Consider the following 19,588-nt stretch of genomic DNA (forward strand, 5'->3'; position numbering starts at 1 on the left):
ATGACGGGGTGCAAGTCAAGTTAGTAGTTACAAGTCAGTCGGTCGACAGTACGGCAAACACCGCATATCTCCTGATGACGGTACTACCTATGCATTCGCTTGGCTCATTTCTTTACTTGCCACTATTGGCCATTCATGTTCGCAACGTGACAGTCCAAGACTTTCAGTGCTATCCACAGATCAAAGGTCTAGACCCATCCCAGGCCTCAGCGGTGGTGACATGCTACTAGACAGAACGAGCTAGTGCTTGATGATTGAGGCTCTAATCTGATGACGATCAGGAAGTTTGCCAGCGTGTACTATGTACGCACAGGTGGCTGCAGCCAGTGGAAGAGACCAGACACATGGAAGGGCTTATGAATCACCGCGCAATCAGTTGTAAGCTCTCTTTGTTCAAAACCCATACAGAGTACCGGACAGGTATCCATTGCACGAATTGCCACGGTTGCTGCCTGAAAGATGCCGAATCAATGCATTGCATTTGGAGGCGTTGGAGTCAGTGCATTGAATGTCATAATCAGGCTTTTTGATTACCTACCTTCACAACGTCTCCTTGTAGGCGTTGACCCCGCTATATCTAGCTCCACCGGCTCCAAGTGAAGCTGCGTCAGAGCCATTCATGTCCATTCCATGCACTTTATCATTTTACACTCTTCAATGTCTCAGATCTAAGCACCACCATATAAAAAACCGTTTGTGTTTTCTCCTCCCTTTGAACTACTACTCCAGGATTTCTATTCAACCTCTATTCTCTTATCCAAAGATTGTCAAACATCCTGTTTATTTTATCTATGTGTATCTCTTTCGCTTCCTAGTTTTTCTATTCTGCATTACACAACTATTGCATACAGCCTTGGACCAAAGTACATACCTACAGACAGGCATTCTGTAACCGTTATGAGCTTTTCGGACTGCAACGACTCCCCCGAAACACCCGAATCCTCCGGCGCTGGTACGCCTGTTAACTCCAATCGCGCTTCTGCTTCGTACATTACCAACATGTGGACTGGACTCATCCGCCGCTTCTCTAGTGAGGGTTCGTTCCCCAGCCAGGCCGACACCGCCTATGACGACAACTTCAACTTTCACAACGGCAATGGTCACGGCACAAAGGACGGTATAAACGGCGTCTTCTCTCCCGTGCGCCGTACAGCCAGTCCCATGCGTCCTCCGCCGCTCGATCCTCTTATTCTTCATGGTTATCGCCAGGGAACACCATCCTCAGCCAAGTTGCTGAGCGCCGCGGTGGCGGAGGAAATTCGCACCATGGTCCCAGAGCGCTTGCGCATCGTCGACGATTGGCATCTTATTTACAGCCTCGAACAAGACGGCGCGAGCTTAGCGACGCTGTACCAACGATGCCGGCAATTCGAGGGCAAGCGAGCGGGTTTTGTCCTTGTTGTCAAGGATCTTGAAGGAGGGGTGCGTATAGAGTGAGATGATATGACGTTTTCTGTTAACTAACATGATCAGGTCTTTGGCGCATATCTTTCCGAATATCCTCATCCTGCGCATACATATTTTGGCAACGGCGAGTGCTTCCTCTGGCGAGCTTCAACTATTACACCTCTCCCGCCGCCTCCGTCAGCCGATACGACGAACCTCAACTCTCGAAACACAACGCTCGCTCCACCGCCACCTTCGTCAGAAACCAACACGCCCACACACTCCCGCGCACCTTCACCTACACCCAGCGAAGCGGTGCGATTTAAAGCATTTCCATACAGTGGGTTGAATGATTTTTGCATTAATTGCGAAACGGGCTTTCTGAGCGTCGGATCAGGCGGTGGGCACTATGGACTCTGGTTAGACAATGGACTAGAAGTTGGGCACAGCTCCAGGTGCGAGACGTACGGAAACGAGCCGCTGAGTGATGAGGGAACCAAATTCGGGGTCATTGGCGTAGAGCTCTGGGTTATGGGCGTATGATGATGATATTCTGGCTTGAGCTGTTTGCACGGTGCTCGGTGTTCTGAAATGAAATAGGCATGACGGCTTTGGTCTTTCCTCAGTATTGTGGTATACGGCAAGGGGAAAGCAACGTATGTACCGACAAAAGGCAACGTAAATACGGACTGGACGAGGCCTCCTGGTAATAAAGGATAGAAGATATGAGAGAAAGATATCCAGCGGAGGATCTGCAGAAATGAATGATAAATGAATGATACCCGGAGACACTCCCGACTCTTTACAGTAACGTTGGCTTTTGCAACCTCAATATTACACATCCACTCGATACTCCACTCGATACATGATTCTGTTTTATTGAAACCAAATTTCAGCCCTGCCTCCTCTTCGCCGTAAACTCATGTATACCGTCCAATACACCCTGCGGTGTAGGGGACTCGGCGCATACGTCTGGCTCAAAGCCAAACGATAGCAGATGATCTCTCGTGGTAGGTCCAATAGTCGCAATAAAAGTCTTGCCGTCCCGCTTGTATCCTTTATGCACCTTGTTTGTCTCAGCATCCAAAATACCCATGACCCGGAGCATGCTGTCGCATCCCGTAGGGGAAAATACCACGATCCAGCGGACCGGATCTTCGCGCGTCTCGGCAAGGACCCGGCGCAGATCAACGGGGAAGCTCTCCATGACGCCCGTTCCGTAAACGACCGACTCGTTAACTCGGATGCGCTCTGTGTCGGGCAGGGCGCCATCCTGTAGAGTCTTGGGGATAATGTCGCGGCGAGTCTCTCCGACTAGGAAGAGTAGTGGTGGGAGGGTAGGACGGGCTTGGTCGTGGTACCATTCATAATAGTGGGCGAGAATGTAGGGAGCCAGGGCGGCACCGTTGCCCGTGTGGCTGCCGAAGACTTGGAGTGGAGGGTCCTGGGGGACGGCAGCGAGGGCGCGTGTTGTGGCAGGGCCAACGCTGTAGACAGGGACGTTTTGAAGGTGAGGCCATGATGTTGTTTCTGAGGGATCTACGGTGTCCTCTGTCGCATGATGCATAACATTAGTCTTGGCTTTTCTGGTGAGACAATAGCTTAACATCATGACGCACCGGCTTTGCCATCTTCGACAAGTTTCACAAATGCTTCAACTGCTCTTTGCGACGTAAAGATCAAGCCGCCATATTCATGGCGTTCCTGGTTTCCAATGCGACGCTCACGAAGTAGCGCTGCTACCTCCTTCATACCCTCGCCATGGAACTGATGCAATAGTACCGGGACAAACTGAGGCGCAAAGCCAATTCCATTGGCGCTGGTTTCTGAGAAGAGGTCTTCATACGAATCACCGGGACTCGATCTCGTCTTGAGCAGAAGAACGGGTATCCTTGAGGTTTGCTCCGTAGCCGGATCCATGGAAGTCATGATGACTTTGAACTTTGGATGGGGTTGCTGCTTATTCAAATGTGAGCTTGCGTGCGTTTGGAGACACTGTTCACAAGTTATTTAGAGCGACAAGAATTGGTGGGTAGCTCCCAATGGAAGTTGAAAGAAAGATCATGAGATGGAGAGATCAGCGACTTTCGGAGACTCGGGAGGTGAGGGGCTCATGGAGAAAGTGGGCGCGCGCACAGTTTTATCGATAAAGAACCAGAGAACGGCAGTTGACTTCAAGCGGTCATAGCAATTCACTTTAATTTCGAGACAGCAAATTATTCTTTACATTCTACAAGACTATAGGACCAAGATGTCCCATGAGTACCGTACTTGTATCTTTGAGAGGACCATCACGCACGAGATTCAATCAATACGTAACTGCATGATAGGATTATCTGGGTTGCCAGGCTGGATGTCTGGATGAAGATATCTTTAAGCACGACGATTGCTGCTTCGATTAAAACAAGATAAAAAGCCACTGGTTCTATGACGCTTAACCTTTGGACTATGGTAGCCCAATTGTCCAATATACATTTCTTTCCATATGAACAAGCAATCTTTGCTTGATAACATGCAAACTAGAGAATCTCAATCTACCGCGTAACAACCCCGCCCGCTTTTGACTTCGTGTGTCCTCCATCACAGCATAATCTACGCATAAGAATTACCCATGTCGTGTTCCTGTGATAAGCTGTTAGTAAGGGGGGAAGCTCTATATGTAACCGGAAGAGACTTACCTTGATATACTCCGGCCCTTTTTCTTGGTATTCCTCCCTTGAAATCTTTGCCGTCTTCCAAGCAGGCGTTCCAACCCACCCTGCAGCACCCTTCCAAGCATCCAGTAGGGCGTCTTCGGCACGACGCACAATCAAGGGTGAGTCGGCGGGGAGAAGAGAGCGCAGACCATCGCGAACGCGATCATCAAAATTCTTGAAAAGAGTGTTGCCACCTGTCAAGAAGACATCGCGTAGGAAATCATCTCGGTTGGGAAAATTGCCCAGACGCTGGCTAAGAATGTCACCGGCGATATCAATGATACCCGACTGGTCCACACCTGCAATAGAGGGGCGGAAAACAACTTCGGGGACGCGAATACGCTCAACGTTGAGGTGAATTTGGTTAAGCTCGGCTTGTGAAGAGGGATCGAAGGGTCGGGGGCCTCGTGCAAAGGCGTGCAGTAGAGATTTGGACCAGTCGGACTGAGCCTCATGAGTATGCTCGTAATCAAAGTCGGGATCATAACGCAAAAGGTCTTGTTCTAGTGACTTGAGTGTTGAGTTGAGATCCTCCTCCTCATGCTCATCATCACTGTTGTCACCCACGGCAATTTGACGATAGACTCCCCAGTCATCATCGTCTGCGCCAAAGTTGTCATCGTCACCGCCACGACGTCGCTTTTTGGTCGGAGCGTCTGAAGCTAAGTTGGCAATGTTCTTCATACGAATTTGGGAAGCAAGAGATTTTCGGTTGCCCAGGTCCTGCTTAAGACGCTCGCGTTCCTTCATCTTCTGCAGTGTCTCCGCTCGTCGTTGACGCTTCTCTTCGAGCCAGTTCTCCAAGTCATTCTCTCGTCTCTCAGTATCTGCACGCTCTCCCTCAATGACTCGCGCCTTCTCCGCCTCCTTCTCAGCCTTTGCGCGCGCACGAGCCTCGTGATTTGACTTGAGTAATCGTTGTTGGCGTTTCTGTTTGATCTGGGCATCATCGAGCTGGTCATCAGGGATATCAAGAAGATCAAAGTTGGGCTGCTCTTGTTCCTCTTCGGGATCGCCACCAACATCCTTTGTTCGGGCCTTCCTGACAGCTTTTTCCAAGTCTTTGATGATCTTTTCCAACTGGTTCTCATCCTTGATGTCGTTGCTATCCAGCTGTCGTCTGAGTTCCTTCTTTGTCACATCAGTGATGTTTTTCTGAAGATTCTTGTAGTATTCCAGATCCTGCTCCTTCTTCATGAGCTTCTCCAAACGCATCTTGGCCGCCTGTTGTTGTAGTCTTCGTCCACTTTCTTTCTTGCGTTCTGCTATCTTTGCTAGCTCTTCCTCGGTCTTTTGCTCAACCACGACTTCTGTGTAGGGGTATTGCATAACAATATCGCGGTCCTCTAGCCCTTTCCATTCAAGGTAGCTGGCGAGTTCATCGTCGTAGTCTTGGGACACATATCCATGGTCGTGTAGCATGTGTTCTGCTTGTGAAACGTTGGTCTTGCCGGTGAAAGCCGGGTATTTGAGTCGAAGCAGCTTTAAGAGGTATTCAGCGTTGTGGTAACCCCCCCAATTCAATCGTGTGGCTTGACCAAGCAAAGCCTTGTTGTTATACACAGGAATGACATGGGTCGATGTGTATGACGACGAGACCACGAGACCAGTCTTGCCCTTGTTGTGTCTGTATGAAAAGAGGGAATCGATTCCGTAAGCCAGTGAAGGCGCGCCGTAGCATTCGAAGATAATCTCAGTCATAGCTAAAAAGTCAGTCAATGCTTTGGTAGTCAGACTGACTCACTCACACTTTCTTGAATATGGCAAATTGGCAACAGCCTCCGTCATGACAATTGGGACCTCAATGGCGCCATCTGCATCGTTCATGCCCAACTTAAGAAAGATGTAATCCAGCACATGCTCCATCACATCCCAGTTGCTGACAATTCCTGTTCCAGCTTCAAAAGCACTTCTGATATGGCCACGCGCGGTTGTATCGGCGTAACAGTCAGATCCAGCAAAAGAGAATGTCTTGCCCAGCTTTCGGTCGCGGTACTTAGCCATTATAGGCGGGATACTGAATCTCGGCTTCGACTCGAATGACCAGCCGGCGCGCACGGTGGAGGATCCTGAGAATAACTGTCAATCCATGATTGTCGCAAGCCCCTTGCGCTGCGCTGCGCTGCGCTCCCAACTTACCATTGTCAATAACGATGGCTGAGCTTTCGGGTTGCTTTATCGCGCGTTCCCTTCCATCCTTTGATGGCTCTATATAGTTCTCGAACCGCGTCTCCGTAACGGGAAAAATCTGGGCGGGAGGGTATGTCTTTTGTTCAGGCGCCTTGATTGCAGGCTCGTCGATGGCCGAGGGAGCCATGGTTGTGTTGGTCGAGGATGGTATGATGTAGATTATGTGCGAGAGTAAAAAATCATGGCGGAGGAAAAAAGAAAGTAAAAGTCAAGTCAGTGCCTGACTTCAGTGGCCAATTTTTGTCGGCGCAAGTTGATTGAGCTTAGTTGTTGGAAGGTCGAGAATATACTGTACGAAGCTACAAGGCTGATCAAGGGTCGTGACATACAACAGCAGGTATCCACTTTCGCAGTGCCACAAGATATAGAAGAGCAATCTATGCCCAGAAGATTCACTGGCTACCCCATGGCTTGATATTTGTCTATAGTTCGGCGGTCATCAAGTAAAAAACTGAATGGCCATAATTAACTAAGCCGCGATAGTATCTATACAATAGGGAAGTCATGAGGTTTGGCGGTCAAACAACAACGAACGTTGTCAAAACATACAAGAGTTACTATAACAATATGGATCATTCATTCAGGTCTTGGTCGATAATTATGAAGAAGCCAGAGACAATTCATCAACTCATACTAAACCATGCACCTAACGAATACCGAAGAACTCCAATCGCATGTCCCCATGCAGGTGTTTAATTCGGGGGCTTCAAGTTGTCCGTGGCTATCAACAGACATTAGCATCAACCTACAAACCATCCAACGTTAAACTCACCTTCTAGGTGGAATAAAACATTCGATTGGTAGTTCTTGAACATTTGAGCTACCAACTCGACATTCATATTCTGGATGTTGATATCCTAGAACGAATTATGAGTGTGTCATGTAAAATGATCAGAATAATCTACCAACCTGAAGACTCTTGTTCATCACAATAACAGCCTCATTAAGCTTCTCCTGCCCATTGTTAGGACATTCCAGACTGACTTCATCTCGAACAAACATACAACGTTGGTAATGATACGTGAAAGCAGTAGGTTCTGCTGGTGCTCGTGAGGACTCTCCTACATACAAGTTAGACAGGGTAACATATAAGTTTACTGTGATTCCACATAGGAGCCCTACCATTTCGGCTGTTTGGTGATATTCTCCCGTGTCAATAGGTATGGTGAGCAAGGCGTAGTGGAGTCCTCTGTTTACTTTACGCCCACTTGGGTTGTGAAGCATTCCCCAACTACAGTATAAGGAACGCGGTGGAACGCGGCAGAATCTACGACAACGCGATAAGCTCGTAGCTTGCGACACCAGACGCTATACTCTAATACTGTCGACCTTTCTATCACAAACCAGAGGCATTAAGTAATTACAACGTCAAACTCGACTACTGAAATCATTTCTCACATATAATACCTTACCAAACAGAAAACCACAATGGCCGCTCCGACCGAGGCGCAGATCGTCCACCAACAGCTTATAGAGAAGCTCGACATCCACTCCATCCACAAGAACTTCCGTAGTCCATCATGGAAGCCCAACCAACGCAGAAACAAGAACTTGAAGGCCATAGTTGGTGATGCTTCCCGAAGAGAAGCTTCTGCTCTAGGCACGCCAATGGACGCGAGCGGTATCGCCACCCCAGCCGACAACGATGGACTCTCAACCAGCGGTACCAGCACACCAGCCACCGAGAGCGGCAAGGAGCCCCCGAATCTTGCGCAAGCATCGCGAAGCTTGTCCAAGCTTGTACTTGAGAAGAGCCTCAAGCCAGGCGGTCCTTCAGCGCCCACTGCCACATACACAAACATCGAGTCTGCGCCATCACTCGCACACAACAAGCACTACTGTGACGTGACAGGACTGCCCGCACCGTATCTTGATCCCAAGACACGGCTACGCTACCACAACAGGGAGGTGTTTGGTCTCATCAGAACGCTACCACAGAGCGCTACCGAGCAGATTCTGGAGGCTCGTGGTGCCCATACGGTTCTCAAATGATCGCAGTCTTTTGAGCAGGTTATACCCATGTAATGAATTGATGAAAATGAAAAACTACAACATCAAGGAAGCAGATGAGACGGCTTCGTTCTCGCCAACAAATGTACGGAATTACCAGGCATACATACACACGCGCGTTATACAGAGATACCACTTAATAGAGTACGAGAAAAAAATGTCCGACCAACAAAGTCAAGCCCCAACTATGCACCCTAGGCCTTTCAGCCAAGGGATGGCAATTGACGCTCCGGCTTAATCGTGATCATGTTAAGCTTTGTTCTCTGCCTAAGTCGACAGATTACCGAGAACGTATGGAGAAGAAACGTATCTCAGTTGCCAGGGCGAATAACGCCGCTGGCCGTCGCGGCAGGGACAGATGAGGCGATCTGTCCAGATAAATGTGTATAGCAATAGAATGAATCCAACGTGAATGCTGTTTCTTCGATCTGTGGTGTTTCTCTATCAAACTTAAAACATATCGGTGAGAAACAACACGCTCCCAACTCTATATAGCACTTGAAATCGGAATGCTTCAGAGTGGAAACCTGCTGGTTGAGAGTTTATTCTGCAAATTAAAAGTGAGATGAAGAACGATGCGATTCTTTTAAATCGGTGTTCCAGCAGAATTTGAAGACAGTCCCACGCTCACCCACTTTCGACAAACGCAACCAATAAGACACGCGATAGCTCCTGGCCTCTTAGGCATCCTCTAGGCCCTCTTTGGCACAGCCCTGTCAATCACCGTTTACACTACCTACCTATACAAACCCCTGGAACGTGTCCTGTCCTCCAAGGGAACTGGTGACGAAAAAAGGCAACGTTCGAGTAATTTGGCCTTTGTCGTTTCTCCCTACACCCAATTTCACCTCTATCCATTGAGCTTCTACAGTGTGTACATTTTCTATCGGCCACTCCACTGCTGCGGTTTTTATCGAATCAAGGCCCTATCTGTACAACTCTTAAACCGCCAAGATGTCGATGTGGTTGACAGATACCCAAAGTATGTGCGCTTAGCTTACCCCCTGCACTTGAGCTGCAATAAGTCCACGGTGAAGCTATGCTTGGATGGACGTGACGCTCGGTATGCACAGAAGCTGATTGTTCTCGATAGAAATTGGAGTTGTCTTTTGCTCCGGCGGTATGTATACATACATGGGCATGCGCATAGCTTGCTCTATAGGCGCGGCGCATCATGAACTATGGAAACTGATGGTTTCGCAGGAGGTTTCTTCCTGATAGGAGGTGTTATGCTCTTCTTTGATCGATCTATGTAGGAATTCACCCGTGCCCATTATGAACGACTTTTTACTAACTTGCTTTCCAGGCTTGCTATGGGAAACGTATGACGACCTCCACACCTTGTATCCCACCGAACGAGCGATTGCTAACACGACCATCGAACGGATAGATTCTCTTCCTCATCGGCTTGACCATCATCATTGGACCTCAAAAGACTCTTCTCTTCTTCGCTCGCAAACAGAAAGCAAAGGGTACGGCGGCGTTCTTCCTGGGCTTGATACTTATCTTCATGAAGTGGACCTTTATCGGGTTCCTTGTGGAAGCGTACGGTATAGTTGTCTTGTTTGGAGATTTCCTAGGGACGATTGCCGGCTTCGCGCGAGGCTTGCCTGTTGTGGGACCCTATATCGGAATGATTGTCGACAGAATAGGTCTTGGAAGACGAAACGCGGAGCTCCCTGTCTAGCATGAAGTTCCAGCAGAAACTTGATGGTGCAAGCTGTTTGAACGAGGGGCTGTATTATGTGAAAGACTCGAGAGCTGCATGTCTTCGTGGACATGAGAGACGAAGTTTAGAGGACCATACAAGCTTGGAATAGGCGTTAATGACATAAAGAATTATCACGACACTTTTATGGACGAAAGCAATGTACTTGTTACAATGAGACGGGGAAGGCGCAGAACGGATGTAAGTTAGTTGTAATGGAAAGTCAATATGGATGACGTCTGAGATCTTTTCTACTATCTCTCAAATCTGGCATACGGAAAACGGGATCCGGGCGGCGATGGAATTGCCCAGATGCTGAATCATGCAGTAGAAACAAACTATGTTGACCAATTTCTGGTCGGGGAAATGTCCTCCAAATACACACATACACTCAAGCTTGAAGCTCAGCCCCAGTGTTCTAAAAACAAAGGCGCTCGCTCCTCTTGGCATAAGCTCGTTACAGCTGCGTTGACTATCCGGTCTACGGACATACAGCGTTTTTTATGATGCTTCTGACAGATAATTCCGCCCAAAAATCCTTCTTCGCCTTGCTTTGCACACCGACCAATATCTAGTAGTTCGACTTGATGAGGTAGTCGGCGAGACCCTCGACGGTAGAGGTGGCGTTACCGGCGACCTGGGCCTCGCCGTGGTGGCCGACGACGATGGCCTGGTTGGTCTTTGCGACAGCGACACCGGAACGACCCTATTGTTGAAATGTCAGTGGGGTGTGTCAAGGGGCAGAAAGATGGTGATGTGGATATCGTACCAATCGAGCGTAGATACTTCGACCCTCAGCCCGGGCCATAACATATCGCTCACCGGCGATGTAGAGACCTTCGGCAAAGGCCTTGTCCTTGGCCTTGGTGTCACCGCCAACAATGGCGGAGATGGCCTTCATCTCTTCAGGCTTGAGCTATAGTGGGGTCGTAAGTCAGTCAGGAACGTTCTTTGATCATCGACGCAGGGGTCGTCCTTCGCTTCGGCGAGTCGTGTCGGTGAGAAGGGATTTTGTTCTATATACCTGGAGGTCGGAAGAGGCAGCCCAAACGCTGTCGCCAGCGGCGCTGATAATGGCGCCCTTGTCGATGTGACCGGAGCCGACGAGGCTGTTGTGAAGATATTGTCAGCATTCGCTCGGTATTCGCGCCGACAGGAGAACCATGATGATTGCTCCTAGCTGTGTTTGGGATATTTAGGGAAAACGTACCTTGAGTCGATGTATGCTATATCATGTTAGCTATCTTTCTTATCCATTTATCCGGATTTCGAGTTGAGTTTGAGGCAGAGAATTATTTTGAGGCGGTGATGAGTAACAAGACCAAACATCAGTCGGTGCATGGAGGGGCGGATGAGGAGGGGTAGGGGAAAATCAGGAACGTGACCGTGATTATAGAATGTAAAAGGGAAGAAGATAAATAGTACTGACCTTGCCACGACATGATGGATGATGTGTGAGGGTATAGGAGCGAGTTTGTTAAGAGTCTGAAAGGTTGCAAAAGTTTAGATCTAGGTCGGGGAGGTATAAAAGTAAGGTAGGTGAGGTTTGTTTTGGCGGGGGAGGTTGTCAACTGCTTTGACTGTTGTTCCCCGCCGTCGGTCTGATGTGGTGATTCTTTTGGAGCTTTGCCCCTCCAGGCGTCCATCAGTCCCCGCCAAAAATGTTATCGAGCTCCAATGCTATCCAATGAGTATTGGATACTTTAGTCGGTGACACCTCGTTAGTGGTGGGACCTTGTACCCTATACTTTGAACCCAACGGTTCTCAGATGTGTCGGTCGGCAGCATGATCAACAGCTCCCATGTCACGCTTTGTTTTTTGTCGTTCTTCTTGTCTTTTCATATCTGTATTAAACTGTGTACTTCCTTGTTGATGGCTATTTTAGGTATAAATAATTCGTTGACACAAATACCTTGTTACCTTAGTAGTTACAGATTGAGGCTCAACTGAGCAAATACGCCTAACCTATACCTGGGTACTAGACACTAATAAAACAATCACTGTTTACGTAGTAAATTAACTTGGGGCTATCTGATGGACGTCATTTGAACAGGTCTTGCGGTGGTCAACTCACTCTGTTGGCGTTAGAGCTACGGGAACTCAGGCGGCCCGCTTGTGTGGATGGGACATCTGCCAAAAATCATCAACGAATGGCTGATCGTACCTGAGGATGAGTTGTGATTGCTTCTAATTTTGGGTTCTACAAGAACCGAGCTTATCAAAGGCAGCAATTTATTCGCAACGACTGGATATATCCACATGCTTGGACAAACAGACTAGGTCTCGTATACCTAGTTGATAACATGTGTATACGGTGAAGAAGATGAAGCATAGGCCCTCCATGGTCACATTATCAGTTTGCGATATTCATCTCGATCGTACGGTTTGTTACTATTATTTACAAGCTCAGATAACATATGATGTATGAAACTAGGGTTTTCGCTTAGTCAAGATAGACAAATAACATATCCAAAACACAGTTCAGACCTCTCTGCAACGTATACCCGATCTTACCAAGCGTTCCTCCTGCATGCACTTAATGTTTAGATGGCATCTTTGACCTACCTGAAGGCAGGTGGAGCATTGGGTCTTCGGTAACTACTAGGTATAGTCAATGGAAATATGTTGTATTTGTGACATTCTATATCGAACTAGAGGAACGGTGGCGTGTTGTATCTCTAACGGATATACATTGTACACTCGCCGGATGTCTAATATATATCCAACGCGGAGATTAATGTAATCGCACACGCGGGAGTATCCCACTTGAGCATACACGCCATGTAACGGATACCATAATGGCCAATACTTGGGCTTTGCATAAGAGGCCAGCACTGACCAGATGATTAGGTTCTTACAAAGTTTCCGATAGAGAAGGCCACCCGGAAGTGAAAGAGCAAACGACGTTTTCTGGTCGAGGCGCACGCCAGAATGATATTGCTTATCGACAGCACTTTGTTTTGTTTTTGCCAACACCCAGACTGAACGGGTCCGCAGCAAAACTTTCGGAGAGATACTCAAGCCATAGGATCACATCAATCCTTGACGTTTCAACTCTTAAGATCTTTATTAAGAGTAATAGCATTGCCGATAACATCGGGGGTGGGGGGGCGGATATTGCTCGTAGGAATCAACATGTATTCGGCTCTCTCCTTTGTTCGTATTAGTGTCTGTTCTAGTCTTTGTATCGGCTATGAGCGCCATGAAACCACGAATGCGACTCTAGAGAGAGGCATCAGAAGAGATCCAGATGTACAGGTAAGGAGAGCGAGAGGAAAATCAAGGTTGCACATCAACGTCGTCTAGGGTGTGTGAGCCTAGGTGCTTCTTTGGCCCGTGCCGGTTGGTGCTACTTGGTGCTACAAAATGGAAATTAGCAATCTGAGACGAATTGATGGTAACCCTAGCCATGATGTGAAACGTCAAGTTGAATGGACAAAGAAATGGCCCCTGAGGATTTTGATGATTGTTGAAATTCGCTCGCTCTATTACAGAGTATCATCGACAATGCTTTCATCGCTGGTCTGAGCAAAGTGACGCAGCTAAACCGTGTACAGAGTACGTTACTACTCCGGAAGTCCCGATTAGGCGACTGTATGCCGAGTTCATGACTGAGCACAGATCCTTGGTCCTGGGCTTCAGCTCGCTAATATCAAGGGGACATCAGAGCCCAGCCCTAAATTGAATGGGCGCCGGATGTAAATGAGCTGAAGCTTGTAAATGAGATGAAGGACATCAAACAGGCACTTGCAGATACGCATCAGACAATAACGATCTGTGCCCGCCACCTGAAAAGTTCCAGAAGACGGGACGCAACTGAAATCTTTCTGCAATTTGTGGCTTTAGTATCCTGATTTGGATACTTGCATCTGAGTTGCTTGCAGATTGTCTTGTGCCTGCAGTATGCTCTCTGAAAAGTGCGGGTGTTTCATACAAGGCTGTGACAGGGTGGGTATGTTTTCATGTGCTGCTCCTCTAATTTCGAGAGACCGACCAACCCAAGCCCAACAACACACGCGTCATACAATACTACGCTTTAAAAGTATCATGCAGGTGTTGTCAAGGAGATACAGGGCGCAGTAAATGAGGTCAAGCAGCTGCATGCAAGTACAACAGTGAGATGGACCCTGCACCTAGAGTAGGTAGCCTTCCAGCGTTGTCCACTGCCTAGTAGGTGCTAAGGCAGGTAAGAAAGAGTGCAATTGAGGCAATTAGAAGCAGGGATGGTTTTGTGACAGTTGACCGTGATTCAAGACGAAGGATCATGTACATGAATCGGGTCTTGCTTGGTTTGGTTTGGTTGTCACAGAGAAAGACTGCCAAGGTTGGGTGTAAGTCCGAGATCAGCGTTGACCGTTACAGTATCCAAGTGTGTGTGTGTGTGTGTGTGTGTGTGTACTCATCGAGAATACCCTAGTAATGGCGACAGATTGCCGCGTTGGCCGATTCGAATGAGACATTGTTCTATATCGAACGTTAGAACGGCGGCTATAGGGAAGGAACTAACCGCAACGCGTTATAGGTCAGTCAGTGGATTCTAAGCGGGCGCCAAATCTCGACTAAACAACAACCGCTCATGCCAGCCGGCTTCTTCCTACCTAGGCATTGATCAAATGAACTTAAATATACCTCGAGGTTTTATATTGTATTGGATAGGGTCACTCATTGACACACAACATATCTGTAGACCCCACTAATTGACTCTTCTCAACAGGGGATACCCTGGTCAGACCTTGTTTGGCCCTAGTCTTAGACTGCTGATTGCTTGCTCATCGATGGATTCATTGCCGGGTTGTGTTAAAGATTTCTGACTTGATTTGACTTCCAGGAACCAAACCCGTCCGTCCCATCAATCTCAAACATGCGACCAATGCAAATGCGCCTTTAGCCTGTTTCCCAGGACCAAGACGCGGGCCCCCAGGTCCTCGAAATGAGTTTCCTCCAGAGTCCAGAGTCTGCCCTTTGGCTGGCTGAGAAGCTGATTCATGTTGCTTCTCTTGTACCAATCCGGGGATAGGCTTTTGAGCATGGAAATTGCCTCTTGCGCTTATTCCATTTCACCCCTGCAACTGCATCGTCATCTTGGCTACAATTCCCTCTTGGTTGCCGGTCTTTTATCCCCATTCGTCTCGATTCTCATCAACCGCTCCATATCATAGGCTCCTCATAAAAGGCGGGGTGGTCCCTGTGAGACGAGGGTCGCCTCCCATTCAAAGCATCCAGATGGAAATGGGCTTCTTTTTTAAAGAGGATCCTGGTCCCTGGGAACTTGCTTGGTAGCTTGGTCTTTGGTGAACCATATTCTGTGTCAGACCCTGTTCGATACAGGGGACCATCTGTCAAAACAAAGACTCTTTTCATGCTCTATAAGCCAAGCAAACATCTCCCACACACTCCGCCGTGCTCTTCATCTGTTACATGTTCCCTCAGCTTGAAGTCAATCTATTCTGAACACTCGGCCTATTAGCATAGAGAACCCCCTCGCATAATTGCGAGACCACATCTCTTCAGTCATGCCTAATGCTACAAATCTCTCCAGAGCCGCTACTGTGTCAGCGGCCTCCGGTTCCCAACGACAGTTACTACAGCGCAGAGGCAGCTTCACCGTCGATCGTTCAGACAGCAAATCCTTTTCTGATCACTCCTTGGACAACAAACGTATTTCCAGAGACGACCTTGCTCTCGTCCTAAAAAGCTCAAGGCAGGGCAACGTAACGGCGTTTCACATCCCCATCCATGGCCGACTTCCATCTCCCGACCTCAGCCCGCGCACTTCATCACTATCAACAACGACTATAGTGCGAACCTCAACCCCAGATTCTGTGGGAGACACTGGAGACGTTGGAGTAATCGCCGTCGGTATGGCCATAGGAAGTCCATCACACATGGGAGACTCAGTGCCGGCGCCCTGGAACCCGCAAAACAGGGCTATGAATGCAGCAGTTGATGCACCGGAATCCATACAAGAATCCGAACCTAAGCCTGCGCCAGAGCCTGTTGAGGAACACGATCAAAAGCATCGCAAGTGGGGTATATTTCGTTCAAAGTCAAAACGAGGAACGAGGCCCGAGAAGCCTCAACGGTCTTTGACAGACAGCAACGCTTCTACCACATCATTAACTTCTTCTGAATTACCATCATCAGTCTCAGGAGAGCCAAGTTCACGAAGGCCACCAAAACATAAACCGATTGTTATTCGATCTCACACTGAGCCAACTATTTCTCAGCCAGCACAGGTGATCGAAGAATCACCACTACCTACACAAACACCGAGCCAGGCCACTTTTTCGCCGTCAAAGCTTGGGAAAGAGAAGGCTATCAACGAAATCAAGGCAACAAAGGAGACAAAGCTAAAAGAGCCTGGATCTGGAGGGATGGGCCGTAAGATGTCACTGAGGGCTTTCCGAGGCGACTCGAACAAGAAGAGAGCGCAAAGGGTAGTCCTGCCACCCTCCTCACCACCGCCGATGCCTGCGATCCCTCGGTCACTACTTGATGTCGAAATCCCTGATGTTAAGATGGACCGATATAGTGTTATGTTCAATAGTGTACTGCAGCCCCAGCAAGGACCAGCTTCCTCACTACTTGCCCGGCGACAAGCGAATTTAGATCATCTCAAGATGGTCAAGGATGCTATTACCGAAAATCGAGATTTCCGTCGTCCACGGAGAGCAACCTCGCCACAGCCCTCGCCGAATTTCGTTCCTACTGTAGATCAGATGAAGCCGTTGCCTTCCCCTCGCTTCCGTGCTAACACATCTCCCGCCCCATACGACTCAGCCAGTTTTGTACAGACGCCAGAGATCTTAACCCATGAAGCCAAGGCTCAGGTCGTTACACTCTCACGCACAGAAGTGCAACACGACAAGTTTGCATCACAGGCTACACACTACCAGCCTGTTTTAGTCTCCAAGTTCAACAGACGTCCTAGCGGGACGACTGCAGAAAGAATCAGCCTTGTTCCAAAGATACATCCTTCGCCCCCTAGGGCAGTCATCTCGCCCGAAAAGTTCTCCAGGCAGAACACCCCCTACACGCCTGTCTCTGGAGCAGTACCTGTGTCTCCTGAAAACACAGATGACGAGAAGGATGTTCATATTACCAAAGGAAGAAACACATCTCCCTCCCAAGCGTCGTGGCAAATGGCCTCGCCCCCTGCTTCGATCACATCATCTAACGCGGGGGCTTCAAGGCGATTTTCACCTTCCTCGTCCTTGTCGTCACCCAAGAAGAAGAGTCCCGGCACTGACGCCCAGGAAGCCCTGCGGAATGCTGTTGAGATCTCTATCGCCCGCCAGATCAGCGTTTCTCAACAGCAGCGCAAGATGCTGCATCCCCTGAAGAGTAACCCCAGTGTCAGGCATAGACGCAATGGCAGTCCTGCTACATCTGGGCCTGGATATATCCCCATTGAGGAGGGCGAACGCCTGGCCGAGACCAGGTCGTCTACCCCTGTCTTGGTAAACCCGCGAGAATTGACACATTCTCCCGATACATACCAGACACATCGTAAGAGCGAGATGGTTATTTTTGAGGAATCCTAATTCACTGTTTCATCATTGAAACTTACTATCGTTATTTCATATCACCCTTTTCTCTACTTTCCTTAACACGAGTTCATACAGTACTCACTTGGAAACTTGCTTTGCTCTGGTAGCGATTGTCACAGCGGTCTCAACTGGTTTGGGCCGCTTGGTACATTTCCCCTGAGTCAGCCTCTTCTTCATCCATATACACTATTTCATTTGTATAAGCAGCACGCCAAAAATGGCTATGCTGGAGCATTATGTATTACGGGTTACAGCAAGGCGCTGGAGAAACATTGAATGGGAAGACGACACACTAAATTGGTCTTCAAAGCATATTGGAGTTCTTCTTGACAAAGTAGAAAGACACTTTCTCCTTGATTTGTATTTTCCTTTATTTCTAGGTTAGCTTTGGCAATAAGTGAGTAATTTCACTGTTGTCCGATTCTGGACTGTATATATGAAAAGAGGTCATTTCATCTTCCTCAAACTTGAAACACCAGCTGTAGTGCGTGATGAAATTCCTCTAGTACCCCCCTTTCGACAAGTCTAATTCGCTTTAAAGACATGGCTCTGTGAGTGAATGGTGGGTTAAATAAACGATTGGAAGTATCTGCGCCACACGAATAACCAATCTCAATGCCGACATCCCTTATGTGCTGAAAAGAAGCCAGGTCCAACGCCAGGAAAAATGAAATGGTCCATTACATCAAAACACAGCAAGAGTTCTGCTTCTTGGCTTGCTCTGCGGAAACAAGTTAGTGCGCTGCTGTCAAACAAGGGGGCCCAAAGATAATGAATAAGCAGTGACGTACGGTAAAACATCTTGCTTTGGGCGCTTAGGCCGTCACTCTTGGCCACTAGATCGTCGATCTTCTCTCCACGCTGTAGCACACTCTCAATAGTCTTATGGAGAACAATCTTGGTCTCGTCCAGCTCCTTCTGGATCTTGAGGATGCTGTCAGCCTGCTGGGGATCCTGGTACTTGGTGAGGTACTCCTTCAGCTCAGGCATGGCGAGAGTGGGTGTTCCGGTTGCCCAGCTGGAGCGGGGGTTCTTGGAGAGAAACTCGTCGACAACCTTACTGAGAAGTTGGTGAGCCACAAGGGCAGGGTACTGGTGGTCGGAGATGATGATGCCGCAGACACCCTCTGTACGGCCGTAGGCGTGGAAAGTGTAGTCTGTAGAATGCGCATGTGAGCCTTGCGACGCTGGGGAGGGTTCGGGTCGTGTATACCTTGCTCCTCGACATCCTGTCGCTGTCCAGGACGGGTGCGCTCGGCGACGGTCTTTGCGAATAGGGTCATGAATTCGCCATAGCTGTTAAAGTTTGCGAGTTAGTCCTCGTGGGCCGGCCGATACGGGATGGGAGACCGCGGCGACAAGGGAGAAACTGACTTATTGCGGGTGAATCGCGAGTAGCTGCTGAGCTCTTTCTCAGCGACAATCTCATGAGCCGGCTGGCTCTCGTTGCGGAGGACCTGGTCGCAGCAGCTTGGTTAGCCCAACTGGACGGAGTGTTGCGGTCGGTCGGTGAGGGGCACGGGGATAGCGTACACCGATGTAATGCAGTTTCATGATTGCTTGGCCGAGTTTGTAGGGAGGACGGGATTGTAAGTGGGTTGAAGGGCGCAATAGGCGAAAGTAGGAATGAAAGAGTTAGATATGAGGAAGTCGGAGTAGATACTCTAGGTCTGGGGTTGATTGAATGCTGCAAACCTCTGTCACCGTAAGTAGCCCGAGTAACCCAGCCCGGATTTGTCTAGACTTTAGGGGCGTCACATGTTCCCCACGTCGCCGACAGTTCCAAGAAGCACTGGTGAGGACGCACTGGCGGCTAGGCGGGGGGCTTGTTTAGTGGGGTATTATTCTGTCCACTTACTGATGCACGGTATGACTCTTTGAAAGTCCGACACATCCACCATCATGAGCCAATCTTCGACGAGCAAGTCCTGTCAAGGTTGAGATCAAAAGGACGTCAAAATCAACATAGGCAGCAGAATAACGTCCTTCTGCATCACAGTATACGGCAAACTGTGGTCTAACCAGTCCGCCATTAGGCTACGGGAAT

At 48.7% G+C, this 19,588-nt stretch overlaps 9 protein-coding genes across 9 annotated transcripts; 4 read left to right on the forward strand and 5 right to left on the reverse strand.

The window, feature by feature from the left end:
* Window positions 1–897: 897 nt before the first annotated feature.
* FSST1_012045 (oxidative stress response protein Oxr1) lies at window positions 898–1,929 on the forward strand (the record flags this gene model as incomplete). Its single annotated transcript, XM_083235236.1, has 2 exons — window positions 898–1,422; window positions 1,474–1,929. The coding sequence occupies 2 exons, from the start codon at window positions 898–900 to the stop codon at window positions 1,927–1,929; spliced, it is 981 nt and encodes a 326-aa protein (XP_083081741.1).
* Window positions 1,930–2,278: 349 nt separating this feature from the next.
* FSST1_012046 (uroporphyrinogen-III synthase HEM4) lies at window positions 2,279–3,315 on the reverse strand (the record flags this gene model as incomplete). The annotated part of the gene is made up of 2 exons (XM_083235237.1): window positions 2,279–2,937; window positions 3,006–3,315. 2 exons carry the CDS (start codon window positions 3,313–3,315, stop codon window positions 2,279–2,281), a joined length of 969 nt encoding a protein of 322 aa, XP_083081742.1.
* Window positions 3,316–3,978: 663 nt separating this feature from the next.
* Window positions 3,979–6,399, reverse strand: FSST1_012047 (actin-related protein ARP5; the record flags this gene model as incomplete). Its single annotated transcript, XM_083235238.1, has 4 exons — window positions 3,979–4,008; window positions 4,065–5,785; window positions 5,831–6,151; window positions 6,222–6,399. 4 exons carry the CDS (start codon window positions 6,397–6,399, stop codon window positions 3,979–3,981), a joined length of 2,250 nt encoding a protein of 749 aa, XP_083081743.1.
* A 565-nt stretch (window positions 6,400–6,964) lies between these two features.
* On the reverse strand, window positions 6,965–7,397 carry FSST1_012048 (DASH complex subunit Dad4; the record flags this gene model as incomplete). The annotated part of the gene is made up of 5 exons (XM_083235239.1): window positions 6,965–6,993; window positions 7,045–7,129; window positions 7,182–7,226; window positions 7,277–7,333; window positions 7,395–7,397. 5 exons carry the CDS (start codon window positions 7,395–7,397, stop codon window positions 6,965–6,967), a joined length of 219 nt encoding a protein of 72 aa, XP_083081744.1.
* A 303-nt stretch (window positions 7,398–7,700) lies between these two features.
* Window positions 7,701–8,264, forward strand: FSST1_012049 (YL1 nuclear protein C-terminal domain-containing protein; the record flags this gene model as incomplete). Its single annotated transcript, XM_083235240.1, has 1 exon — window positions 7,701–8,264. The coding sequence occupies one exon, from the start codon at window positions 7,701–7,703 to the stop codon at window positions 8,262–8,264; it is 564 nt and encodes a 187-aa protein (XP_083081745.1).
* A 972-nt stretch (window positions 8,265–9,236) lies between these two features.
* Window positions 9,237–9,969, forward strand: FSST1_012050 (Got1/Sft2-like family-domain-containing protein; the record flags this gene model as incomplete). The annotated part of the gene is made up of 5 exons (XM_083235241.1): window positions 9,237–9,264; window positions 9,376–9,402; window positions 9,486–9,534; window positions 9,589–9,604; window positions 9,673–9,969. The coding sequence occupies 5 exons, from the start codon at window positions 9,237–9,239 to the stop codon at window positions 9,967–9,969; spliced, it is 417 nt and encodes a 138-aa protein (XP_083081746.1).
* Window positions 9,970–10,561: 592 nt separating this feature from the next.
* FSST1_012051 (profilin) lies at window positions 10,562–11,432 on the reverse strand (the record flags this gene model as incomplete). Its single annotated transcript, XM_083235242.1, has 5 exons — window positions 10,562–10,696; window positions 10,760–10,906; window positions 11,015–11,099; window positions 11,201–11,216; window positions 11,420–11,432. 5 exons carry the CDS (start codon window positions 11,430–11,432, stop codon window positions 10,562–10,564), a joined length of 396 nt encoding a protein of 131 aa, XP_083081747.1.
* Window positions 11,433–15,504: 4,072 nt separating this feature from the next.
* FSST1_012052 (uncharacterized protein) lies at window positions 15,505–17,535 on the forward strand (the record flags this gene model as incomplete). The annotated part of the gene is made up of 1 exon (XM_083235243.1): window positions 15,505–17,535. One exon carries the CDS (start codon window positions 15,505–15,507, stop codon window positions 17,533–17,535), a length of 2,031 nt encoding a protein of 676 aa, XP_083081748.1.
* Window positions 17,536–18,221: 686 nt separating this feature from the next.
* FSST1_012053 (palmitoyltransferase YKT6) lies at window positions 18,222–19,095 on the reverse strand (the record flags this gene model as incomplete). The annotated part of the gene is made up of 5 exons (XM_083235244.1): window positions 18,222–18,262; window positions 18,333–18,698; window positions 18,755–18,837; window positions 18,916–18,998; window positions 19,075–19,095. 5 exons carry the CDS (start codon window positions 19,093–19,095, stop codon window positions 18,222–18,224), a joined length of 594 nt encoding a protein of 197 aa, XP_083081749.1.
* Between the last annotated feature and the right edge of the window lie 493 nt (window positions 19,096–19,588).

Source organism: Fusarium sambucinum, chromosome III, assembly GCF_050947815.1.
Source record: "Fusarium sambucinum isolate potato_lamoka chromosome III, whole genome shotgun sequence".
In the NCBI taxonomy this organism is placed as follows: domain Eukaryota; kingdom Fungi; phylum Ascomycota; class Sordariomycetes; order Hypocreales; family Nectriaceae; genus Fusarium; species Fusarium sambucinum.